The sequence below is a fragment of the Accipiter gentilis genome, chromosome 3 (assembly GCF_929443795.1).
Source record: "Accipiter gentilis chromosome 3, bAccGen1.1, whole genome shotgun sequence".
Lineage (NCBI taxonomy): Eukaryota > Metazoa > Chordata > Aves > Accipitriformes > Accipitridae > Astur > Astur gentilis.
Genome location: NC_064882.1, coordinates 8,639,312 through 8,662,081, shown reverse-complemented (window position 1 = coordinate 8,662,081; position 22,770 = coordinate 8,639,312). Strand labels below are relative to the sequence as shown.

At 33.6% G+C, this 22,770-nt stretch overlaps 1 protein-coding gene across 6 annotated transcripts in view; it reads right to left on the bottom strand.

Annotated features, from left to right (window-relative positions):
• WDR17 (WD repeat domain 17) overlaps positions 1–21,569 on the bottom strand; it is a 232,584-nt gene extending 211,015 nt beyond the window's left edge. For 2 of the 6 annotated variants that reach the window (XR_007505745.1, XM_049797936.1), the window contains exons 1-9: positions 19,669–19,916; positions 13,408–13,536; positions 12,136–12,319; positions 10,141–10,371; positions 5,348–5,599; positions 4,501–4,623; positions 3,972–4,159; positions 2,533–2,701; positions 472–563 (exon numbers count right to left, since the gene is read on the bottom strand). Coding sequence is in view for 4 of the 6 variants with exons in the window: in XM_049797936.1 (XP_049653893.1) it covers positions 472–563; positions 2,533–2,701; positions 3,972–4,159; positions 4,501–4,623; positions 5,348–5,599; positions 10,141–10,371; positions 12,136–12,319; positions 13,408–13,536; positions 19,669–19,749 (1,449 nt within the window). In the remaining 2 variants the exon portion in view is untranslated. Of the gene's footprint in view, positions 1–471; positions 564–2,532; positions 2,702–3,971; positions 4,160–4,500; positions 4,624–5,347; positions 5,600–10,140; positions 10,372–12,135; positions 12,320–13,407; positions 13,537–19,668; positions 19,920–21,453 lie in introns of those variants that run through there. The other 4 variants (XR_007505746.1, XM_049797939.1, XM_049797937.1 and 1 more) reach the window with 4 other exon arrangements.
• Positions 21,570–22,770: the final 1,201 nt, after the last annotated feature.

Here is a 22,770-nt window from a genome sequence, read left to right as displayed (position 1 = left end):
TCAGGTAATACAAGGCAAGATTCTAAATAAGACATACTGTTTAGTGTGCTGCAAAATGGAGCTTTACTGGTCTGGACTTCAGGGACTGAAATTTTTTTCTGAGCCTTGTTTGAAAATACAGAACATCATTTTACATTTTGATACCCAGTTTAAAGTCTGTATGTCCATATACATTTACACATGTAAGAAAGAATCAGCTATGCTTTTGCTATGTATCACTACAGAACCAATTTTAAGATAATGGAGACTATCTGGTGTTTCATCATTCTCATGTCACAAACCCAGTCTGAGGAAGTAAAAATACTTCTGCCTCAGATATAAACTGGCACCCACATAATTCTTTCTATAAATTTTTATATCATAGCACCTCTTAAAAACATATGAACTTTGATCCATGTTTATTTGTTGACAACAGATGGAACGACTAACTTACATTTCATATAGACAAAAAAAGAAGTAATCTCATCTTACCTCACTGAGTCTGGTTATCATTTTGCCTTTTGGGACATCCCAGATGAAGCCACCATTTCTGGATGTTGCACCTGCTATGCAGTTCAGATCTCCTTTAGAGAAAGACATTTGTAAGATCTCACAATAAATATAAGATCACAATATTGTTTGAGTAGTGTGTTTCTACTTTAAATTCAAGAAAAGTAATACAAACAGAAGATGTCAATGGCACATAAACAAATTTTTCATATAGTTTAAGGCCAGCATTTGATACTAAGTCACAAATACAATTTCAGCAAACGCCTGACCTGCTTTTCTACATTCCTATTTTTGAGGTAAGGGCAAAATAAAAGTTGTATTGTTGTAAAAAGTATTCTCAATGCCCGCTGAAAGTCTTGTAGTTAAGGTGACAAGAAAATAACGTCCATGATGCATATGACAAACTGAAAAAGAGATATAGTCTCAATGTTTCAAGCTTTAAGTTGTAGCAACTACAGCATTTTCTTTTAAAGTTCCCTACGTACTAAGACAAAGCAGGAAGAATGCAATAGAACACATAGCAGTACTTTGGCTTCTTAACCTTGCACCACTGCAGCACCTAAGCCCATCAAGAATGTACCTGAATCTGTAACCACACTCCACAGGGCAGAAAATCTGAATATATGACTCCATTCAGGAGTAATCCAAAGGGCACCAAATTCTCCTCACCACAGTGACCCTCTACCCCAATATAGCTATACTTTTCCTAAATAGCTATATGGCACATTTATATAAGTTTTGACTGTTATTTTATGCCACACTTCAGAGGTGGAAAAGGCAGTCTACGCAGGAGAGGTCTAGAAAAGTGTATATATAAAAGATGCAAAGAAATTTAGGTAGGAGAATGGCAGGAGGAAAAAAAAAAGAAAAAAGAGTAATCAGTATGTTCAAAGGTCTTTTGAGACCAAATAAAAATGATGGCATGCACTGGATTATATATTAGGAATAAAGTACAAGGCGGAGAGGAACTCTCTAGGAGTAAGGGATGTGAAAGAAGCAGAATTTCTGTCTGGAATAGACAGGAACTTTTGTACAGGATTGTAAGGAACTGAAGTTGAAGCACATGCTTCCAATTAGCTAAATTTACTTTTTTCTTTTTTAAAAATCAGAATACAAGACTTGAAAAGCGCCCCTCACAGTGAACAACTACTACAAACTGAATTTAAGTTTTGAAACAAAATAACACGAAAGAAAACACCATCTTTCATATTGCCACAATTTCCATCTAGCAAGACAAATAATTTGTGAAGAGAAACAAGCTGCAAGAGACTCCCTGAAATGAAAAAAGTGCAAATTCATTTCACATACACAGACTACACATTCAGCTTCCCACTACAGTATATTTTTTCTGTCAGCTATTATTTCTTAGAGTTTAAAAGCACAGGAGAGAATGGCAGTGAGCTGAATTATTTAGACTTTTAAAACAATGCATCTGCTGTCCAAAGAATTAAAACAGAATGAGAATGCCTACCTATCATCAATTATTTACATTATTAACTATCAGAAAAGTACTCCCAGGTTCACCTAAGTGGGTTGCAGAACAGTTTTAAGAAGAAAATTTCCCACTGACTTCAGTGACTTCTCTAAGAAAAGGTAGATGCTTTGCAGAAAAGGTACTCCCTATTCTAACAAAGTAAAAACAGAGCTCTTCAGTGATTAGAATCCTACACAAAGAAGGAAGAGAAAGAACTAAACACATATGTTCCACTTTTTCAGCACAAAATAGAATCTGAATTCCTTTAATTAGCTGCTTCCCATGCAAACAAAGCCCTTTCATCCTCTGCGTAATGTAATGCTAAAAAGGTTCTGGAAACCTTCCTCCCTCCATTCTGACTCAGTATGAAATACTGAGATCATTCCTCATAAGGCTAAGCCTCAACAAGGTGGGAAGCATTGAATTCTACAGGTTTCACAGATAATAGTTCAGTTATGTTTAAACATTATTAGATACCCTCCTATCTAAAACTACAACTTTTATAACACAAATTCTGCTAGTCAATGCTAATTCAAAGAACATTTAGACCTAAACCAAAATATTCTTACCTGGAGCCCAAGAAAGGGAATAAATAACCCCCTCATTACCAGGAGATGTGTAAACTGCTGTTAAAGTATTTATGTCCCAAACTTTTATTGTGCCATCAAATGAAGCTGTAGCAAGAAGATCAGGGTTATCAGGTTTGAATTTGCAATCAAAGATGGTCTCAACATGTCCCTTAAATGAAACAAATATTTAATCCATTTTTATTACATTTCTTTTTTTTTTTTTTTTTTTTCAGAAGTCCAAGTCTAGATCAAACTCTAAAATACATTGTATTATACTCCGTCAGGTCACTTATGAGTTCCAAAACACCTGTATGTTATGGCTCATCAGTCAAAATTAAAAGGCATAAAATAGCCTGGACTATAACACACCTCTCTTTCATATATCATTATTGAAAAGAAAAATTCTGCCCTGAAACAACAGGGCAATGCAAAGCCAGGAGCTTGTTAGCATTTTCCATTGGAACTGAGATGCTAAAAAATAGAACTAAAAAAAAATTAAGCTAAAAAAACAAGGAAAAATTAATTTTTTAAAACAGAAATAATTTTGCCCTTTAGGTAAAAAGTATCTGACTGAAAAAAAAAAGCTTGGTATGTTGAACATGTTCTACAAGTTTTCTAGTATTCCATTAAGTTTTCTGTGTTTCTAAATACAGTCTGTGCTCTACTGTGGTTTAAACTTCAACCCATTAGAAATTTCACATCAATTGCTTGTTTTTGAAGACAAGCATTTGTAGAATTTAGCCTGACATATATACGAGAAACTGATAATATATAAGAATTTTTTAAAGCCTTAGTTGCTTTACAGGACCAAAGCCATCAAAAATGGAAATAGAACACCAACCAGCAGCCTCTATTCAAACATGTATGGGAGTACAGCTGAAAATTATTCAAATTTTTCCAATGAAAAGGAAATGGGGAAAGGGGAAAAGAGAAAAATCCTCAAGAATAACTAAAAGTCCAGTGAATAAGAGGCTCACCTGTGATAAACCTGGTTTTTAGTTTCTGCTTCAAAGAAGATTTAATAATTCAGTCTTTGTCATTTTAAACTGAGTGACCTCACCATCTGAGTTACATATATTTTTCTCTATAATTTGACTAGAACTTTTATTCTGGATCATAGAAAACCCTCTAGATAATATTTCTGAGAAGGCCATCAAATTAAAATTTCAGTTAAAAAAAAAAAACAACAACCAAGCCCTTACATCTTTACTTCTGGATGAAAAAAAAATGCCAGAATACTCCAAAAGGATTCAGGCTTTTGCAATAAAGAATTACTTTCAACTTCAGAACTGTCATTTTGTTTCCTAGAAATTCAGACCCTTTTTAATGGCAGAAACTGTTTTACAGTGCTGCAAAGACTTCATCCTCCATTTTTTGCTGTTAGAAAAAAGTGTATAAGCCAAATAAACTCTCATTCCAAAGACAGAGATGAAACATACCAAATCTCTAAGGAAATCCCACTTTTTGGCTCCCATGTCATAAAGCCCCACTCCACCATCCATGAAGCAACAGACAGCATGACCAGGAGGAAGAGAAAATGCTTGGTTTTGGGTTAAAGTTGGAGGAGGAACAGCCTCACTTGTTGAGGACGTATGGTGATTTTTAGTAGGATACTGTGATGAACATGCTTAACAAAATAAAGCAAAAGATATAAACAGGTAAGATTTTTTTTTTCATTTAATAAGTAACAATTATAAAGAGTAAAATGCTTTGTATTCCAATGAGATTAAAAACAAAACAAATGGAGAATTCCTGCATGAAGCATGGCCTACTAAAGAAGGGCCTTATAAAGTCCTTGATCCTTTACACATTTGTCTAGTCCATTGGCACCAGAGGGTACTTTGTTTAATTAAGAACTACAGAGCTGACACAAACTTACAGAGATTGACTCAGATATAACAAGATTCACAAACAAGGTTTTCTTAGCTAGCAGCCATTGCAATGAAAAACAATCAAAATTACACTTACACTTTTTCTTTGGAGGAGAACTTAGTACATGCAAACCATGGAAACCAGTTTTCTTCAATTTAAAATTATCTATAGGTGTTGTACGTGAAACATTCCAAATACGTAACACACCAACCTGAGAATCTGAGGTTTAAAAAAGCATACAAAAACATTTATTTTTTTATTTTCCTCTTTTTACTGTACACAGAGGTTTACAGTTTAAGGACTGATTCAAGCAAGAAATACAACAATTAAACTTAGAATCCTAAGAAGAATTTTATAAGCAGGCACTGTCAACTCCATGGTAATATCGCCATTAACAGCAATAATTATTAACATCAGTTATTTAAACTTCAGTAGATAAACTCTATGGAACCTCTTGTTAAAAAATATGCTCACAGTCTCACTTTCCTTATTCATTTGTTTAATCTGAGCAGTAATGTCTGTGGTGTAGAAGAGAAGCAGTGAACAGATTTTTTTATTAATTTTTTTTCTAATTCTAAAAATAGAGAAAGAAAAGCAGGGGATCAAGAAATGACATCCACTAGTACAATGCATTTCTATTCCCATTCCCAAAGTAACTCTCATATTTGTTGCTAAAGTGTGCATGAGGAAATTATTTAGTATAAAAAAAAGTTTAAAGTCACTTGTTTATGTACCCAGCGAATATAAAACAAGTAAAAACTGCTCAGTGTAGTTTTCTGTTATTTTCTACAGATTTATGTATTATTTTTTTTTTTGTACAATGCATACATGCTTTTATTTGTAGAAATGTTAAGAAACAGAAATATCAAACTTGAAGTACCAGTTTTGAAGACTCAGTCCTATATTTATTACCTTTGTATAAATCAGGAAATAAAAGGCTTACCTCCAGTTATAAACATTCCAGGTGCACTAGAAACCCAGGCTAAACACTGAACAGATGCTGCTGCACTGGGAAAATTAAAAGTTGTGATACAGGACAGAGATTCGGAATCAACTAGGCGAATACCATTATGTAAATTAGCAACAAGAAGGTAGTCGGTTGACAAAGGGTCCCACTCCAGCGCTGTAACTGGATCCTCTTCATCTGTTCCTTCAAGAGACTCTGGTCTCAAGACATGTTTCTGATTTTTAGAACCTTTAAAGGGCACATAAAAACAGATTATTTCAAAATGAAATCAAGTATATCCTTTCAACAGTTACAAGGTTTGCAAACATCATTTTTATCTCTCCCTGAAATTTTTAGTAGCCTGCTCTACTGTCTACACTAGTGAAATTAATGAAGCTGGCTTTGCAATATTTGACTTAAAGTAGTTCTGGCTCCATGAGATCTGACCTTCTTTTTAATACAGCAGAAAATAGAAACAGCTGTCAGGTTTATTAACATAATTTTATACTAAAGAAAAGTATGTTAAATTATATACATTGTCTTAACAATTTCCATGAGTAAAGGCCTGCAGCACAGCCTAAAATACAAGTCATTTAAGTAAACCTGTGTACCACAGCAAATACGGGCAAAATAAAGGCAGTATGAACTAGAAAAAAAATTGTGGCAGTCAAAAATGTGTTTATGAACAACTGCCTTTAGATTTTTTTTCTTCCTCAAAACTATGTATGCAATTATGAAGCATTCATAGATTTTGAAGCCAGAACAGGCCATTAAATCTCTAATTTGACATCTGCATAACAGAAGACATATTTCACTTGATGATCCATCCATATTATTGAGAACCACAATTTTAAACATCATGCTAATTTCCCACTTTTTGTTTTTATTGAGAGGTGGCTTTTAGTTTTGTAAGATGGCGTACAGTCCGAATGAATAATTGACAACATATATCTGTATTTTTGAAGTCGTGATCTTGTATTAAAAAAACAAATTAATTTTGTATCCCTTTTCTAGAAATAAGGAATTGACATCTTCCATTATCCAGTTTTTAATCTAGTTTTCAATTTTGATAATGAAGAATATAATTAATTTGTCATATTATGATAAATGCGAAGACCTACCTATATTCCTTAATGATTCATGTAGAAGAAATCCTATTCCAATACATACCAAAAAAAAGAACCCACCGAAAAGTTTTTGTTCACTGGGGAACATTCCAAATATTAAAATAACTCTCATTATGATTTTCTACGGAAAAATGCTATTAGTGCGCATTATATCTAGGGTAACTTTATAAATAAATTACCAGAAACGTGGGAAATAATTTAAGACTGCACAACAATTAATAGCATAAACTGATTTCTGCATTCCATTTATGTTTCTATATAAGACAACTGCAAAGGCACAGTTGTCTTTTTTGAAGCATCAGGAATAACAACAGGGATAACATCAGAAATATCATCAGATAACTGCTTTAAATTTGCCAAAACCTTTGGGGTTCCCACTTTCTTTAACAATGTCCCCTGCTTACATTTCAGGTCAGATTTTTTGGTGAATGAAAATCAACATTCAAATGAAAACCTAGAACTGACAACAAAGCAGAATTGTCATTTTTCAGTTGTCATTTTTCAACTGGCTTTACAAGAACTAAAGGCAAAAGGTCCTCAATTGTTCAAAGCCAGTCATGTTCAAACACTTTAGACCCAAGAAAGCACAATAAACTGGTGGGATACTGATGGGTATCCAGGAGCTATTCAGTTTTACCTGTGCTTCACAAGAGTCGGGAAGCAAAGCTCATGGAAACCCTAACTGTTAAATTTTATTTTCCATTAAAAGAAGACAATAGTGCTGAGAATCATGCAAGTGAGTCACAGGTCATTTAAGTAAACTGTGCTTATTTTGAGAACAAATGAAAGGTAAACTAGTACAGAACATTTGGCTCTACTTGACTGGACTGTATTTCTTTTAAAACAGGGTACTAAACTCAAATCCTTGCATATTTTTTCTTCACACTAAATGTTCTGCTACATTAATGCATAGTCTGGAGCTAATAAAAAGAAAATACAGCCACAAGAGAAAAACCTAACTAGATAACAATAATGAAAAAAAAAAAAAAGTCGTGTAGTCTGCTAATTATGTGGCAGTGACTCACACTTAAAGACTAGAGCCTTCAAGGAGTCAATCACACTGAACTTTCAAGCAATTAACAGGAACTAGTGGATGTTCAGGTTCTCTCAAGATTGTGTTTTGTAGAATATCCTAAGAAAGGACTGAAAACTTTAAGAGTAAGGAAAAGGATTTTTTTTCCCCCACTTGGTAACAAACTAAGTTCTCATCCAATAACAAGTCATTTCCCATATTCTGACATGAGGTAGATGAGGGCTGAACTTCAATCTCAAAGCAAAAAATCAGCTTTATATTCCTTATTGAAAAGTACTGATTTTTTGTATCCCCTCCCCCCGCCCTTTTTTTTTTTTTTTTTTTTTTTAGGGCCTATATTCATCCTATTAATACCACTTTCTTTTACGTAATGTTATTTTTTAAAAGCTACCACATAAAGTCAGATGAATTTTGACTATAAATTGCAAACTAGAAAGCAGCAGTTGATAAAATAGATAACTTGGGTAAGCCTACTTTTTGAATTATATCTGAATGTTAAGATGCATATTAAAGTCATTTATGAGAGTGTAACCACAGTAACAGTACTTATATTTTATTACAGTGTTACAATCCATTTTTCAGTATTACCTAATTTTGAAACATATTTTAATGAATTTATTTGTTCACCAAAATTTTCATGATCTATTCTTAAACACATCTAGTTTTTAATAGCGTAAAGAATGCAAGTTAAAAGAAAACTAACACTCGTCTGCGTTCTTTCAGAGTCATTACGATTGCTACAATGTCATTGTCTTAATTACAAGAATACAGTCCTTTGAATTAAAATATTTAAATTCCTTATTGCATGGAAGTCTGGGCTTTGAATGGCAGTTCTATGGTATTTCAATTCACAATTGTTCTTGAATGCATCTGAATTTGTTGTACTAATTTATCCCACAGAGTAAAATTTGCTACCTAGTTCTGACAATTAATTTGTAAGTAGACCTCTGCAGATCAGTAATTTTTTTGTTATGTAAAATCAAATAAAAATCCTATTTGAATAAAAAGTTTTTTACATCCATTTCATTAAAAGTGTGTTCAGGTTTAGAAAACATGTAATATGATCCAACAGAAAGTGTACTACTTCTCTTGAATAATTTTGAGAAAGTGAAATTCTAAAGAGTTTAAAACAAAAACCTGAAAAGTTCATTTTAAAAGCCAAAGTGCAACATTTTCTTTTCAATTCTAAAGAATTTGTTAGGTAGAAGTAAACTGCACTACTTAGATACAGGATTTTCAGTGAAAGAGTCCTGACAAAAATTTTCACCCAACTATGTATAAACTTTCACCTTCATTTTTCTCTGTTGGAAACCAAGAATCTTGTATATGTTAAGAACAGAAAACAAATTTTATGTTTAATTTGTTTTTATTTTAAAATTATCTTAATGAATATGTATAATATTACAATAATAATGAAAACTATCCTAAATATAGAGACAGGCAAAACTTCTGTAATAATCTAAACTTTACTTCAAGCTGATGCAATTAGGTTTTTCCCCAGCAGTAATGGATAATTTTCAATAAAAAATTTTTACAGCAACTTGAGTTGTGGTATATACAAAACTGCCGCTGCTGCTAGCTTTTTTAGCCAATGTTATGTTTGCATTTGCAGAATGCAATTTTGATATTTTAAGTTATTTTCCTATTATTTCTATTTTCATATTCAAATCATTCTAAACAAGCTTCATGAAAAGTCTCAGTTTGATACATATTTAGAGGTTATCATATTAAAATAGAATTTATTTTCCCAATGCCAATACTAATTCAGCCAGCACTACAGAAGCAAGGGAATCTATTCTCTGTGACATCCTGAATGACTACTTAGTAAAGTGAACAGAAGGAGAATAAATTTTGGATAGCTGTTGGAGCATAATACTATGTAAAATTAATGCATTATTTAAAGAACAATTTCTCTCACAAAGTTGAAAATTGTTTTTTACTGGAGGAAAAAGAAGTAGCCAGAAAAAATTTGAAATAGCCCACCTAATACAGATATCTGTCTTTGTAGAAAACTATTTATGAAAGGGGGCTAAATTTTAGCTTCAAGTGAGCTTATCAACAAGACACCTTCATTAGCAGAGTACGGGACTATTTATAAAGTATGCAAAAATGTTCTTGGTGGATTTCAAACAAAAAGAGTTTATCTTTTTGTTTCCCATATAGTCTTTGACAGTACAGAATCATGAAGATAATATGAAGCCATGAGATTCTACCTACAAAAGTGCATAAGACTCTGGAATATGAAGCAGAGGACTCTAGAATAAATGCAAGCAAATTAAAAGACTAAGCCAAATATTCAAGTCAGTCTGTTCAGAACAAACTTGCTGGGAAATACAGTTCAGTAGAAGATCAGGGCCATTACCATTCCCTAAAAAAAACAGTTTATTGTACTTGTCAGAAACTGCAATGTTATCTTAGTCACAAAAGGGCAAAGATACAACGAAAACGCTCTGCACTCTTTATCTAAGAAAATATTTTTGCGATATGGAAGGAGTAGGAATACTATGAACTAAGAACAAGTTTTATATATGTACATACATTATAAAACCTAAACGAAAAAAGTGCAGAATTACACGCGTATGAAGAGACAAGAGACACATATATAAATATTTTACCATATCAGTTTTTACCTGGCTGAAAAATAGATAGGCTTCCATCAGTATGTCCGAACACTACTTTTCCTTTTTTCTTTGGATGCCATCTAAACAGACTGATATCTGACAAGAAACTATGTGCTTCTCTATGTACAGTTACCCCGCTGTCAGGTCCTGAGATAGTCCAAATGTACAACGGACCTCTGTGGGACACAAATGCAACTGCATCACCTGCATTCCAGCACCAGCTAAGTGACGCAGGAATTCCTGAAACATACAGGTAAACCTTATAAGAACCGAGATAGGAAGTTCAGTGTATCACTACTTGACCCAGCATCAGGAATTGTCTTGAAAAGCTGTAGAAATAATTATTCTACATAAAAATTATTAGACTGAGATTTAGATAACTGCATGAAAATCTTGTGGCGTAAAAGTAAACTATACATATCCATAGGCAGGAAGTAGAATTATTTCCCAAATTATTTTGATATTACTTCGATGGGCTGTATTTTATGATACCTATAATTCATTAGTGCCAAAGACAATCACGCATATGAAAGAGGATAAACCTGATGCTGTAAACAATATTTTCATTCATTCACGATTCCATTCACTATTGTTTTACTGTAAGCTATTTGCTACTAAGCTGGTAAAATACTGAAAACTTTAAAATGTCTATTTTTGCAAAACACAATGAAATTTAATTCAGAGATAAATACAACAGAGGCAGATATTTGTGATAAAATTGGAAAGGTAGCTCTGTAATCAAAGGGAACTCTTGACAGCTTCTCTCTGGATATATGACAGTTTTAATTCAGTTGCCTAATACCTAATTGTAGCCATTCCAGTTTAAGGCTTTTGACCTTAATGTCTCCAACCCTCATTATCCTCATAATTTAATAATGTGTGTCTGAAAGAATAAATTATGGTAAGACCAACTCCTCAAGCTGAAAATTCAAAACTATTTATATTTAGACACTTAAATACGGCAGCGTCAAGGAGAGTAAAGGCAGCATTAATACGAGGTTTAAACATATTATCCTAAAAGTAAATTAGCTTTTAAAAAGTTTAAAATAACAGTAACACTTCTTTCACACATAGTCATTGGCTGAAGTAGTTTTTTAAACAAGCAATGTATTGAAAAATAAGTATCAGTTTTTATATTAATACATAAACTGATACAATATTCCTTTTAGAACAGATCAAATCAGTGTGGGTTTTTTCCTACTTATTCCTTTTGCAGGATATACTAGATAGATGAGATTTTCAGAGGTATCCTATGTGCTCTGGAAAGAGCAGAGCAGGGCATCCCGAAATGTTCTAGAAGATCCTGAAATACTGACTGTTCTTGGGTTACACCTCTTTTCCAAGAATGCAAATGTAGGAGTTAAGGACACCTGACAGAGATAGACTGCAAGAACAGAAATACAGGTACTGGTTTTCACTGAAGGGAATGAATCAGAACTGGGGAGGGAAAAGTGACAGACAAGACTTTTAAGCTCCTAGACTTCTCTTATAATCTCCAAATGTGCAGTTTCAAGTCCTGAGAAAAGATGCAGGTAGAAAAGCATTAGGGTATTTAAACAAAAACTGTTTTTCAAATTCACTGATAATTTGAAATTATCTGTCAAAGGCTACATTTTATTTGCTTTCATTTTCGTAAAGTTATGAAAACATACAAGGTTTAAAACTTAATTATTTATCCTTTTATACAGCGATAGAAAAAATGAAAATTTTTTTCCTGCTCAACAAGAAGTCAATGGCAAAGTAAATTCTTGAATTGGTCAAGTACTTTAGAAAAAAGAATAATGTCTTTCTTTACCAACTACTAGATGGTTCAGAGCAATTTACTCAAACACACTACCATTATTTTCTAATAAGAACTGCAACAAATCTGACAAGAATATTGTGTTATGCAATTATTAAACCTCTGGCCTACCAACTGCTTAGAGATTACTCTCTATCAAGTATTTCTGATACCTGTGGATGAAAAAGCTGTATGGATCAAATATATCTCCACATCTGAAATACCTTTTGTATTGTCCAGTTTGGCCACAACTTTCTGTTCAGTCACATTCCAAATAATCACTAAACTATCTGCACTGGCACTTGCAAACATGTCAGGATTGTGGGGACACCAAGATATGGCTGTGATTGTCTTCTTATGCTCAGACATAATTGCCCGGAGCTTGAATTCATTGTATCGGTGATCCAGCTAAACAAAAAGTAAAATTCATTTTAGAAATAAGTATTTTGTAAACTCACTTTAAATACTGTTGGGTTGGAGAATAGTTCATATAACAATACTAGGCTTACAGATGAATTTACAGTGGATTGAACAATCGTCAGTAACTGACATCTCAAATAAATTAAATTCTCATGCATTTGACTTGGACAGAAGAGTTGACAAATATTCAATTAACCCAACCAGTATTAACATAGTCTACCCTCTTGTCACTTATAACCTATTATATTCCATCAATAACTGCACTCAAACACAATCCTAAAATACTTTATTTATAGGCATGGTAACAATCATTTAGTAATCTGCAAAGGGTTAAACAGGATGGAATATGAAAATGAATTTGAAATCCTTCTCATTTCTTAAATCACTTAGTACAATTAAAAAAATAAATAATGTCCAAACTTGACAAAGTAAATTTTCTTTATTTTAATCCTACTAGCAGTATAACTCACGAAGTTAAAATAAGCACATCCTTAATTTCCTGACATATTTCTCAGTCTGAAAATTCTACATGTCACAGCATTATTTTTTTTTTTGTTAGGTGTTAATGTATAGTAACTGCAAACTTCAGAAAACCATGGTGCTGAGCAGTTCAGAAATTAAGAAAGTAGTAACTTGTTCCAAATCAAAGACAGGCGGGCCACTGAATCCACAACTTTGCACAGTGGATTAAACTACTTCATAAGACTACTTTTACACTACAGTTTCAAATGAAACTGTGGAATTGCTTCATTTCTCTTTCAGAACCCGCTCTTCTATCACTGCACTTCATTCAGCTCAAGTGTTTGCTGGATTGAAAGCCTGTCGTTTAAGAGTAATTCTTGACACATACAACTTCATATTTGAAGTTTACCTCAATCTTTTGCACTAGCTGTAACAAGGACAAAAAAATAATTTGGAAGGGGTATCTTGAATGAAAGATTGAGCTTTACATAGACATCTTCTCAGCAGCAATCATACTTCAAAAAACATTGTAGAAACATTTACTGAAAGGGTTCAAAGTGAGATAGACAACAATGTAAAAGTGTAACAAGTCTGTTAAATAAAAATAATCTTACCTGATAAATATAAATAGCAAGGGTAGCACAGTAGGCAAATCTGTCCCCACTAGCAGCACATACATCCTTGTTCCATGGCTGACATCCAGCAGCTAAAAGTCCCACTTGTTTAACCTGTGACATTTTTGCCTTTAAAACAGAAATGCATTAGACTACAACAAGACAACAGAATGTTAAAGAACAGAATTACACATTTTGTTCCCATAAATAACATATACATATGTACCTTAAAAATATAGCTAGCCTTTATGTTTTAACAGCAACATCTTGTGTTTATGAGGTACAGAAGAATGTATCCAAAATAAAGCCAAGCAGATGCTCAGAGGCTTCAGTGCTACACAAGAAAGGGATTTTAATACCATTCACAGGAATCCATTTGGGAGAAAAAAAAGTTGGGAGACAGCACATGAAAACTTTAGTTATTGATTTGTACTAGCTGAAGCTGTTCTTCATCACTTTCGTTTTCTTCTGCAGTCTGGTTCAACACTTTCTATATTACAGTGTAATACCCTCTCTGCTCTCTTCTTCCCTTCATCCCCCACAAAGACAGCTGGAAAAAATAAACCATATGCTAATACTTTTGGTTTAAGTTAAACAACATGTCTAAAAAGGCCTTCAAACCACTTGCATAGAAAAGCTATGCATTACTTACTATCATCATCCTTTTTGGAGAAGCTTTCTAAATTTTCTTAATAATTACTGTTTAACAAAAAAAAGTTGAAGTAAACTGTGGTAAGCAAAAAGCAAAGCTTAGTCTAACATTCTGTATTAGTGTATAGCAGGCTATGCCTTTACTGTCCAAAACAAGTCTCAAAACTACCAGCTCTGCTCTGAATGAGGCAACAACTGACTTTAACATGAGAACACAAGAAATGCTTTGCTAGGCCAGACCTGGCCCACATTTGATTCATAATAATGTCAAAATGTTACTTAGAGCACATGAGCCTGGCCATTTTTCTGACCAGTTTACATACTCTACTACGACCAAGAGTGCATACATTTGCAAAGATATTGTTCAAACTTAACTCCTGGGTGGGTTGTACTAGATGACCTCCAGAGGTGCCTTCCAACCTCAACCGTTCTGTGATTTAAGAAAACATTCAAAATGAGACTTGTTGCATTTATTTACAGCAGACAAGTAGGGAAGGCCATCGGTTTTTACAGAATCTCTGAATTCACTTAGAAACCAGTCTTCATGTGATACAAACGTCTCAGGTTCAAGTCAACTGTCAACTGATGCAATGCCCACTCCATCAACCTGCAGAAATAATTGTGGCTTTAGAAGCCTCCAGCAGCCAAACATCTGCAACTGAGGTTGACAAGGATGGGTAGGTAGATGACAGCCTGCAATGATGTGGTGATCCAAACAGCAGAACAAGGTTCAAATAGCTGCAAAAAGGACCCACCACTTCTGCACAGAAGTTAAATCAATCCAAACAAGGCTGTTTGAGCATGAGTGAAAGTACTACCCAAACACAGGATATTTAGATAGCCCACAGCCAAAACATTTTAATATGTATGACTTCAGCTGGGCTAGCAGCAGAATCCTAATACAGGAAAACAATTGTAGTTGTGTCAGTGAGAGCTCCTACAGCAAAGAATCTTCATGGGCAGATTGGTGAAGGACAATCCTGCTGAGTTTCACCATACCACTGAGTGCTTCAGCATGGGCTAAGGTAAGGTCCAGACACAAAAATTTACTCCTCCAACTATGTTATAAAATGTCTCATTTGTGGACACATTTATACTATAGATAGATTAATGGACTGAGGGACATTATGTGGGAAAACACTACATAGAGTGTGGAAGATGGGATCTCTAGGTTAAGGAGCTGAGACTATAACCTTTAAAGACAAGGAAAGTTACGTTCAATTTACCAAGTGTTAGGTACATTTTCAAGGCCCACAAAGGAAAGGGAATTAAGAAAAAAGGAGACTTCAAAATGTAATCAAGTATTTTGAGGGAGCAACTGTTGATTAAGTGCAAGGGTTGTTTACGCAATGCATTGCTGTGTAACAGCTTTAAGAAAGATAGTGTTGTCTGCAGATCACTCTTCACCTACTTGACATCAACTGTACAGAGGAAGAAATATTTTTCTTAATTACAATAGCATTAAGGTGCATATAGAAAAAAAATTGTACAGGTATGGTAATAGTGACCTATAGTACCCAAGGGAAGCTATCAGTCAGTATTGACAAAAAGCTTATATAAATGTTAACAAAATTTCATCTTAATACATATATATAAAGGATGAAAATGAAGTTGAATGATAAATTTTATCTTCCATTTTTCTTATGTGCTTGGGGTATCTACTTGGCAGATAAATAGTAATGAATAAATATAAGAAGCAACCTCCATAAGATAAGTCTCTGTCTCTTTCACTTTGGAAGGGGGGGTGTGGGGTGGGGGGGGGGGGGGGAGGCACGGAATGAGACACTTCTTTTGGGTGCTTCTTTAGCAGAAGATCAGGCTAAAATTGAATTTGACTGATCATCTCAAAGAAATCACTGACTGTAGTTATAGTGCTTAAAGGTTCTGACTGAGTTCTAAATGCCTGAAGAAAGTTAAACACCCATGCTTAACCTTTGAAAATTTTTGTAAAGAAGACTGCACAACAGAACAGAAATATACAGGAAAAAAAGTTACAAGATACAGCTCTGCTTTGGCTATTAGACTTTCTTTCTGTCTCTGCCAACAATATTAATTCTTCTGACTTCTGCAGCAAATAAATCAGAGATTCTAGACAGAACAGTTCTATAAATTGTATCACCTTGCAGCTCATTTGCAATTCGTCTCACATCATAAATGACATGAGTCCCATAGAAAGGAATTTATCTTATTATTTAAAGAATCATCACCATAACTACAAAGTGACAAAAAATAGACTCCAAATTTCCGATTTTGCCATTTAGTGTTCATTTACTGTTTAGTCAAATTACAAATTCCACAGGTCCCTTCTTTGCAAGTGAAGTATCAATCACATCTATTCAGAAATATTTGGATTTGGGGCATTCAGAACTGCAAGACAGACTTTTTCCAGTCACAATGAAAAAAAAACACCTGGCACCATTAACAACAACTTTTTCTGAAATTAAAGTCAGCCAGTTGATTACATAACAATTTACTAAAATGTAGAACAACACCTGGAACCAGAACTCTCAGTTTCCACTCTTGATTCCAGGGATAATGATGGTTAAAACACTAGGTGTGTCAGCAAACTAATAAGGAACATTAAAAAAAAGCCATGGTGAAGTAGAAGAGAATTAGATGTCTAATATTGGATTATCATAGGTTTACCACATGTAAAATTGACCAAAAGTTAACATCTCTTTAGACACTAAGAGTGCACAAATATTTATTTCATAGTAATAACAGATTTGTCTCATTTTCCACAAATGTTCTTTTTTGCCTCCTCATATGGGAGCTAAGAGGTTCCTGATTTGATGAAGTTTAATCTGTAAGAAAATATTATCTTAATTCTTGTTCAACTTGTGGTTTCGTTATAGGTAAAATTAAGATCTCTTACAGATGCTAAAACAGAATTGCAGAAATGTTTCTTTCAGAGTAACAACAGATTTGTCTTGTAGGATTCTGCAGTAATCTGTATTTTAAAAAAAATCCTCTTAATTTATCCAGTAGATCTTCCTTTCTGCCTTGATATGAGAGAGAGAAGTTACTCCTGACTACATGAAATCTAGTCTATAGGAAAATACTACTCTAAGTGGCTGAGAACAAGGAGGATTCCAAGCCTAAGTGCTGAAATCTAGAACAAAAAGAAAAAGGTCCTCTACGCTGGTTTTAGAATTACCATGATCACACAGAACAGACCAGCTCTTTGGATTTGGAGACAGTTCCACTACTAGCACTACTATTTCCATGTTTTCCATGCAGCCAATTAACAATGAAAAAGCTTTTATGTCATCAGGACACCTGCATAGTTTAGAGTATTTTAATGGTTTCCAAATGCATATGTCACTGATCAGAATTCAGGCTAGATTAATCATGACCAAAAATCACTGTCACCAAATGGCTATAAAATTATTTCAGCCTACTTCTATACATATTTCTGTAAGCATTACTCGATATGTCATATTATGTACTGTATTTGAAATAGAACACGTTTGTCTTCTTTGTTCTACATTTACATTAAAGATAAAAGGTAACTTTAATGTTTTTTGAAGAAATTCACCAACAGAAGCCTCATTCACAAGTTTAATTTAAAACAATCATTTTTTGATAATGTACTATTTTTCTTGAAGTCTGATACTCAAATGAAAACATCTCCTAAATCAGATCAACATTTAGATGAAAAATGCTGCTTTGTGATATATCATTAATTCAGAGTAAATAATTGTCGTGGTTAAGAAGCATTATTAAACTTTAATTCTTCATATGGATTTTTCCTATTTAAGTATATGTAAAAAAATTACATATGTAAAATATTCTGAGCTGTATTACAGAAAGAAATTTGCACTTTATTTACTAATATTTGCTGTTTCAAACTTCTTAATATCTCCTACTCCTTGTAATATGTACTGTTTTACAAAAAATACTGTAATTAAGAAACATTTGCATTGAAATTCAGTACAATAGTATCTAGAAGAAGTTACAATTGTATGGCATACTGTTATTCTGTTGTAAGTATCATGCATTAAAGCAGTTTCCTGCAGATCTTTTCAGACACAGATTTCTGTTGAACATTCTTAGAGTACAAGGGAGAAAGCAGCATTCATCAGAACAGCCTAAGTAAAATGGCAGAAAAGCTAGAAATGCAGTATAATTGAATAAATATATATATGTATGATTTCACACGTTGCATTTTTATACAATGGAGATTTTTCATACTTTGTTGAAAAAAACATTTTATTTAAAAATAAGGAATGTACAAATAATAATATTGGACTCTTAAGTATACACTGAAAAAAAATATGCATGTAAAAAACCTATACCACACTGGGAAAGCTATCAAAGGATGCCCACAGTTTCCAAGGAGATGAAGGGAAGAGGGAGGACAACAAAAACCTTTCTTTTCAATTGGCATGAGCAGCAACATTCTAAGTCCTCCTTTGTTGCTAAATGTAGGAAAAAAACCCACCACATAAAACTGAAATTTTGTATACCATAGAGTTAATATTATTTAAAAATAACAACTGAATGGATTAGATACGTAGACATGGCTATATACCAATAACTTAAAGATAAATGCCTAATAATCCCTACCTTAGCATAGGTATCATTTTTTGCACACCACTTAAGAATTTCCATATTCATTCCAATACCTTGCTGATCCCCAAAATGCAAAATCTTGCTCTGGTTGTAGAATGAAATAAATCACTTTACTTGACAGATGAAGGAACTAAACCTTGATGTTCACAGAATAATGCAGTTACTAAAGGATGCAGGAGAAAAGACTGAGCATTGTGTCGCACCACACACACAAAGCGGCAGTGTCAGTAGCCTGGCAACTGCAGCTCTTTAATAGGCACCATTTTAATTTTAACCTAACTCCTTTTTCTCTGCTTCAGCTGCAGAGTGCATTTCATTGCCCGTTGTATTTCCTGATTGTACTACAATGATATTTACAGAATAATAATAGCTCTTTAAATCCATCACTTAGCATCCTTTAATTATCAAGAGGTGTGCTTGCATGTTATAAATATTCATAAATTTATAACCGTCAAGCACAACCAATAACATATGCTTATATTGTTAGCAATTGTGGTCCATATGGTGTATGACCTGTCCAAATGAGTACATATGCAATATGGCATGCACACAAAAGTGAATTTATAGTAGCTTTATGTTAATCAATATGCTTCTGTGTATACAAACCCCTAGCTTCTGAACAGCTATACGTAGTAAGGTGTTAGCATCCTCTGCTTCTCTTCATTCTATTGTCACTATCTTCCAATTAAGTTTGTGAGTTTTCTTATGTGGAAAGCTTGCTGTCATCCTGTATGTTTGACATGTAAAACTGTTATATCTCATCTAGACTATTGTGCCCAGGTACCAGCATTTTTGTTAGTTTGTGAATGATAATGTAATAATTAAAGATCTTCTTTAGTGATATAAAAGTGATGCCTCCTTAAAGACATCAGGTATATTTACCCATCTTTGTGGAAAAATCCATTGGAGATGAAAATGTAACCTGTGAACCATAGAGTTTCAAATTCATTACCCTATTCAATGGGACCAGTTTGAAACACCAGATAATGGACAATGAATTTATCTTGTTAAAAACATGAAGGTCTTCAAACCTACCAAGAAATCTCTGTGTGTCTGCAAAACACAGTGGAAACCACCTTCTTCCACCATCTTGCAACCAGGATTTGCAGATGACATGTCCTAACTTATGATAACCTAGCAAGTGTTTAAAATGAGTGCATTCAGTAATCCAAACACTGACTAGGAAGAGAACACTATTATTTAAAAGATCATTTTAAACAAACAAGTAATGTAGTAGTGTTCACAGCCATTTTAAACCTCCACAATAAACTCAGAGGCAAATTACTATTAGAATTTATTTAACCACAGTATCTCTGGCTTCACAAGGAAAGAAGTTGTAAACCTTTTGCTGAAGTTTAGAAAAAGATTGGATTTGAAATCACAGCCTAAGATTGTATTTTACAAAAATTTAACATTAAAAAAATCATAATTTGGGGTAAGTCTTACCAAGGAGTATTTTAAAAATGTACAAGTAGTGTAGTCAAGACAGTCAAACTAGAATATCCTTTATTGTGCAACTTGAACACAATAACCTAAACAGCATTACTAGGGTTTGAAACAGAGCATGCAGAAATGCTGGTATTTCTAACAATACATCACCAGCAATGTTGAACTACATACCTAATCAGCCTGAGACATCATTAGCAGTAGTAACAAACCCATCATCTATAGAGCAGTGGTTAGTCATATGGTACCAGAAATCTAGTTTTCAGATAGTGTATGTAATACAAAGAAATACATACAACCATGTCTGATCTCTGTATAAAGCATCTAAGATCCTCCATAAGTATTTGTTCTCATCTTCCGACCCAGAGCTACAACAATCAACAGAAGATTGCTTTTCTGCTGGCAAATTGCCAAGACACTTCTGATTTCAGTTAAAGTTACCTCTTGACACATCTCACACCTGAATCCCCAATGAGCAGCTATTAGAAGATAACTCCACATCTGAAACATTCATATCACAAGTGACGTGTAAAATAAGAACAGTGGAAAAGTATTAAAATTTGCTAGTTTTTAATACTTGGGAGCATATAACTGGCATTACCAAATAATACACAATAATATAAAGCAGCTGCTGGCCCTTATGTTTCAGTAGCATGTCCTGCATTCTGATTCGTTAGCTGAGAATATACTCTAAAACAAGAAATAGAAGTTATAGAAATATATGGTTACATAAAGGAGCTTGATACAGTGAAAGAAAAGCGACTTATATTCAGTTCCCACCATAAATCTATGAAAGCAGCAGTAGATCAAGCTTGCCGAAGGCATGCAGTTAATAAATGTTAAAAAAAAATATAAATCCAAGATCCTCTACAAATGTTGCTATAGTAACAACTCCTCCTCATTGGAAAAATGTTAATAAAAATATACAGATATCCAAGGTACAACTTGGAAATGACCCTAGATGAATTTAATATCTCCCAAATATTTTTTACTCAATTACTGCTTATAATTATTTTAGTTTACTCCATGCAGTGTATTAATTCCTCCTAATACAATAAAAATAAATGTTTGATTTCTATCTCATTACATATTAAAGAATTACTACTTATTAAATTATGCAACCTAAAACATGCAAGTAGGTGGCCACCCAACTTCCAATGTCTTTTATACAGCTAGTAACATTAATTTTCAAAAAACTCATTTTAGATGTGCTTATCTATGATTCAAGACCTCATTAAAACCACTAAAAAGCCCTTCTTAGTACCACTATAGGAATAGTACTTTTGGTACTAGTAATATAACAAACAGCAGCTTAAAGAAGAAAAAAAAAATAGAGGAAGTAAAAGAGAAAATATTAATTTAAACAATTCTTACTCGTTGTTGTCCTTCATACCAATCATCTTCATCAAACCAGTGGGAAATATAAGTCATCCAAGCCATGACAGAAGCCACAGTTGAAAACAAAAAAATACAGAAACTGAACACATGTAAGTACAATGAGTCCTGTGCTAAAATTTGCTCAATGCTACAACAAGCTACCCAAAGATCAGAGCTGAACTCTGTGATATAATTCTACCTTAATAAGCTTTACATTTATAAATATATAATCTGAACTATTTTTAACAGCAATTTAAATGCTATATGTATTGGATTCTGAAGTGGAAAACAGAAATCAGCACTAAAACAATTAGTAATTATATATGCCAATATTTTAAATTAAAGCAGGTTAGTGCTTCAAGCTCAATTTTACAGTGCTTCTGAGCTCTGAAAATGACGTGCTGTTTGAGTCCTCCTTATTTGTCTCCTAAAAAATGATATTTTTTTTTTTTCCCCCAAATGTACTGTCTGTAAGAAAATGTGGTTCAGTGCACAGAAGCTTGTATTGAAATGTAAAATACTTTCAGAATCATGGGGAGTGATGTTTTGGTTATCTAGGGAGTGGTTTCAACTGGCACAGTAGGAGGGGCCATGATTATCACAAGTCCTGAACATCTTATGTTTATCATATTTTTAAAAAAGGGAAAAAAAGAAGAAAAAAAGATCTTAATCTCCATTGTTCGCAGCCAGCAGAGCCTGAAAGGCTCAGCTACAGCCACCAGCACTGGCTGGGAAATTTAAAAAGCCTAATTTTCACTAATTCATCAGAATGCATCTGCTTCTTTTCTCTCCCTTGGGAGAATTTCACATATCTGACTGTATTTATTCCTTCTGCAGCTAGTTATCCTTTTGTGGTATGCTCTCAGGTTTCACATTAGATTTCACAGTGCATTATACCAATGAAAACAAGAGGTAAAAAGAGGAATAAAAGCTGTACTGCTCACACAACATTTCAGTACTGCACACTTCATCAGCTGTGCTGTTTAGGAGACATTATCATACAAATTTCCTCAACTGCATGCTTGCAGATACTATCAGATCCTCAACAGAGGTTATGGAGACCTAAAAACTGCCAGTTTCTTAAGAAACCTAGAACCCAGACCACCTCTGCCTTTCTATACTGGATTAACAAGCTGTTTCCCAAGTTCATAATATAATAAATGCAAAAGATAGACTATGAAGTCAATCGTTCAATCAAGAAATAAACAAAGCAAAGCAGGAAAAGAACAGCTGAAAGTACCAGATATTAACCTGGAGTTAGTGGTCAACATTACTATTTCCAAAGACCAATTCAGTGTCATTACCAGAACTACT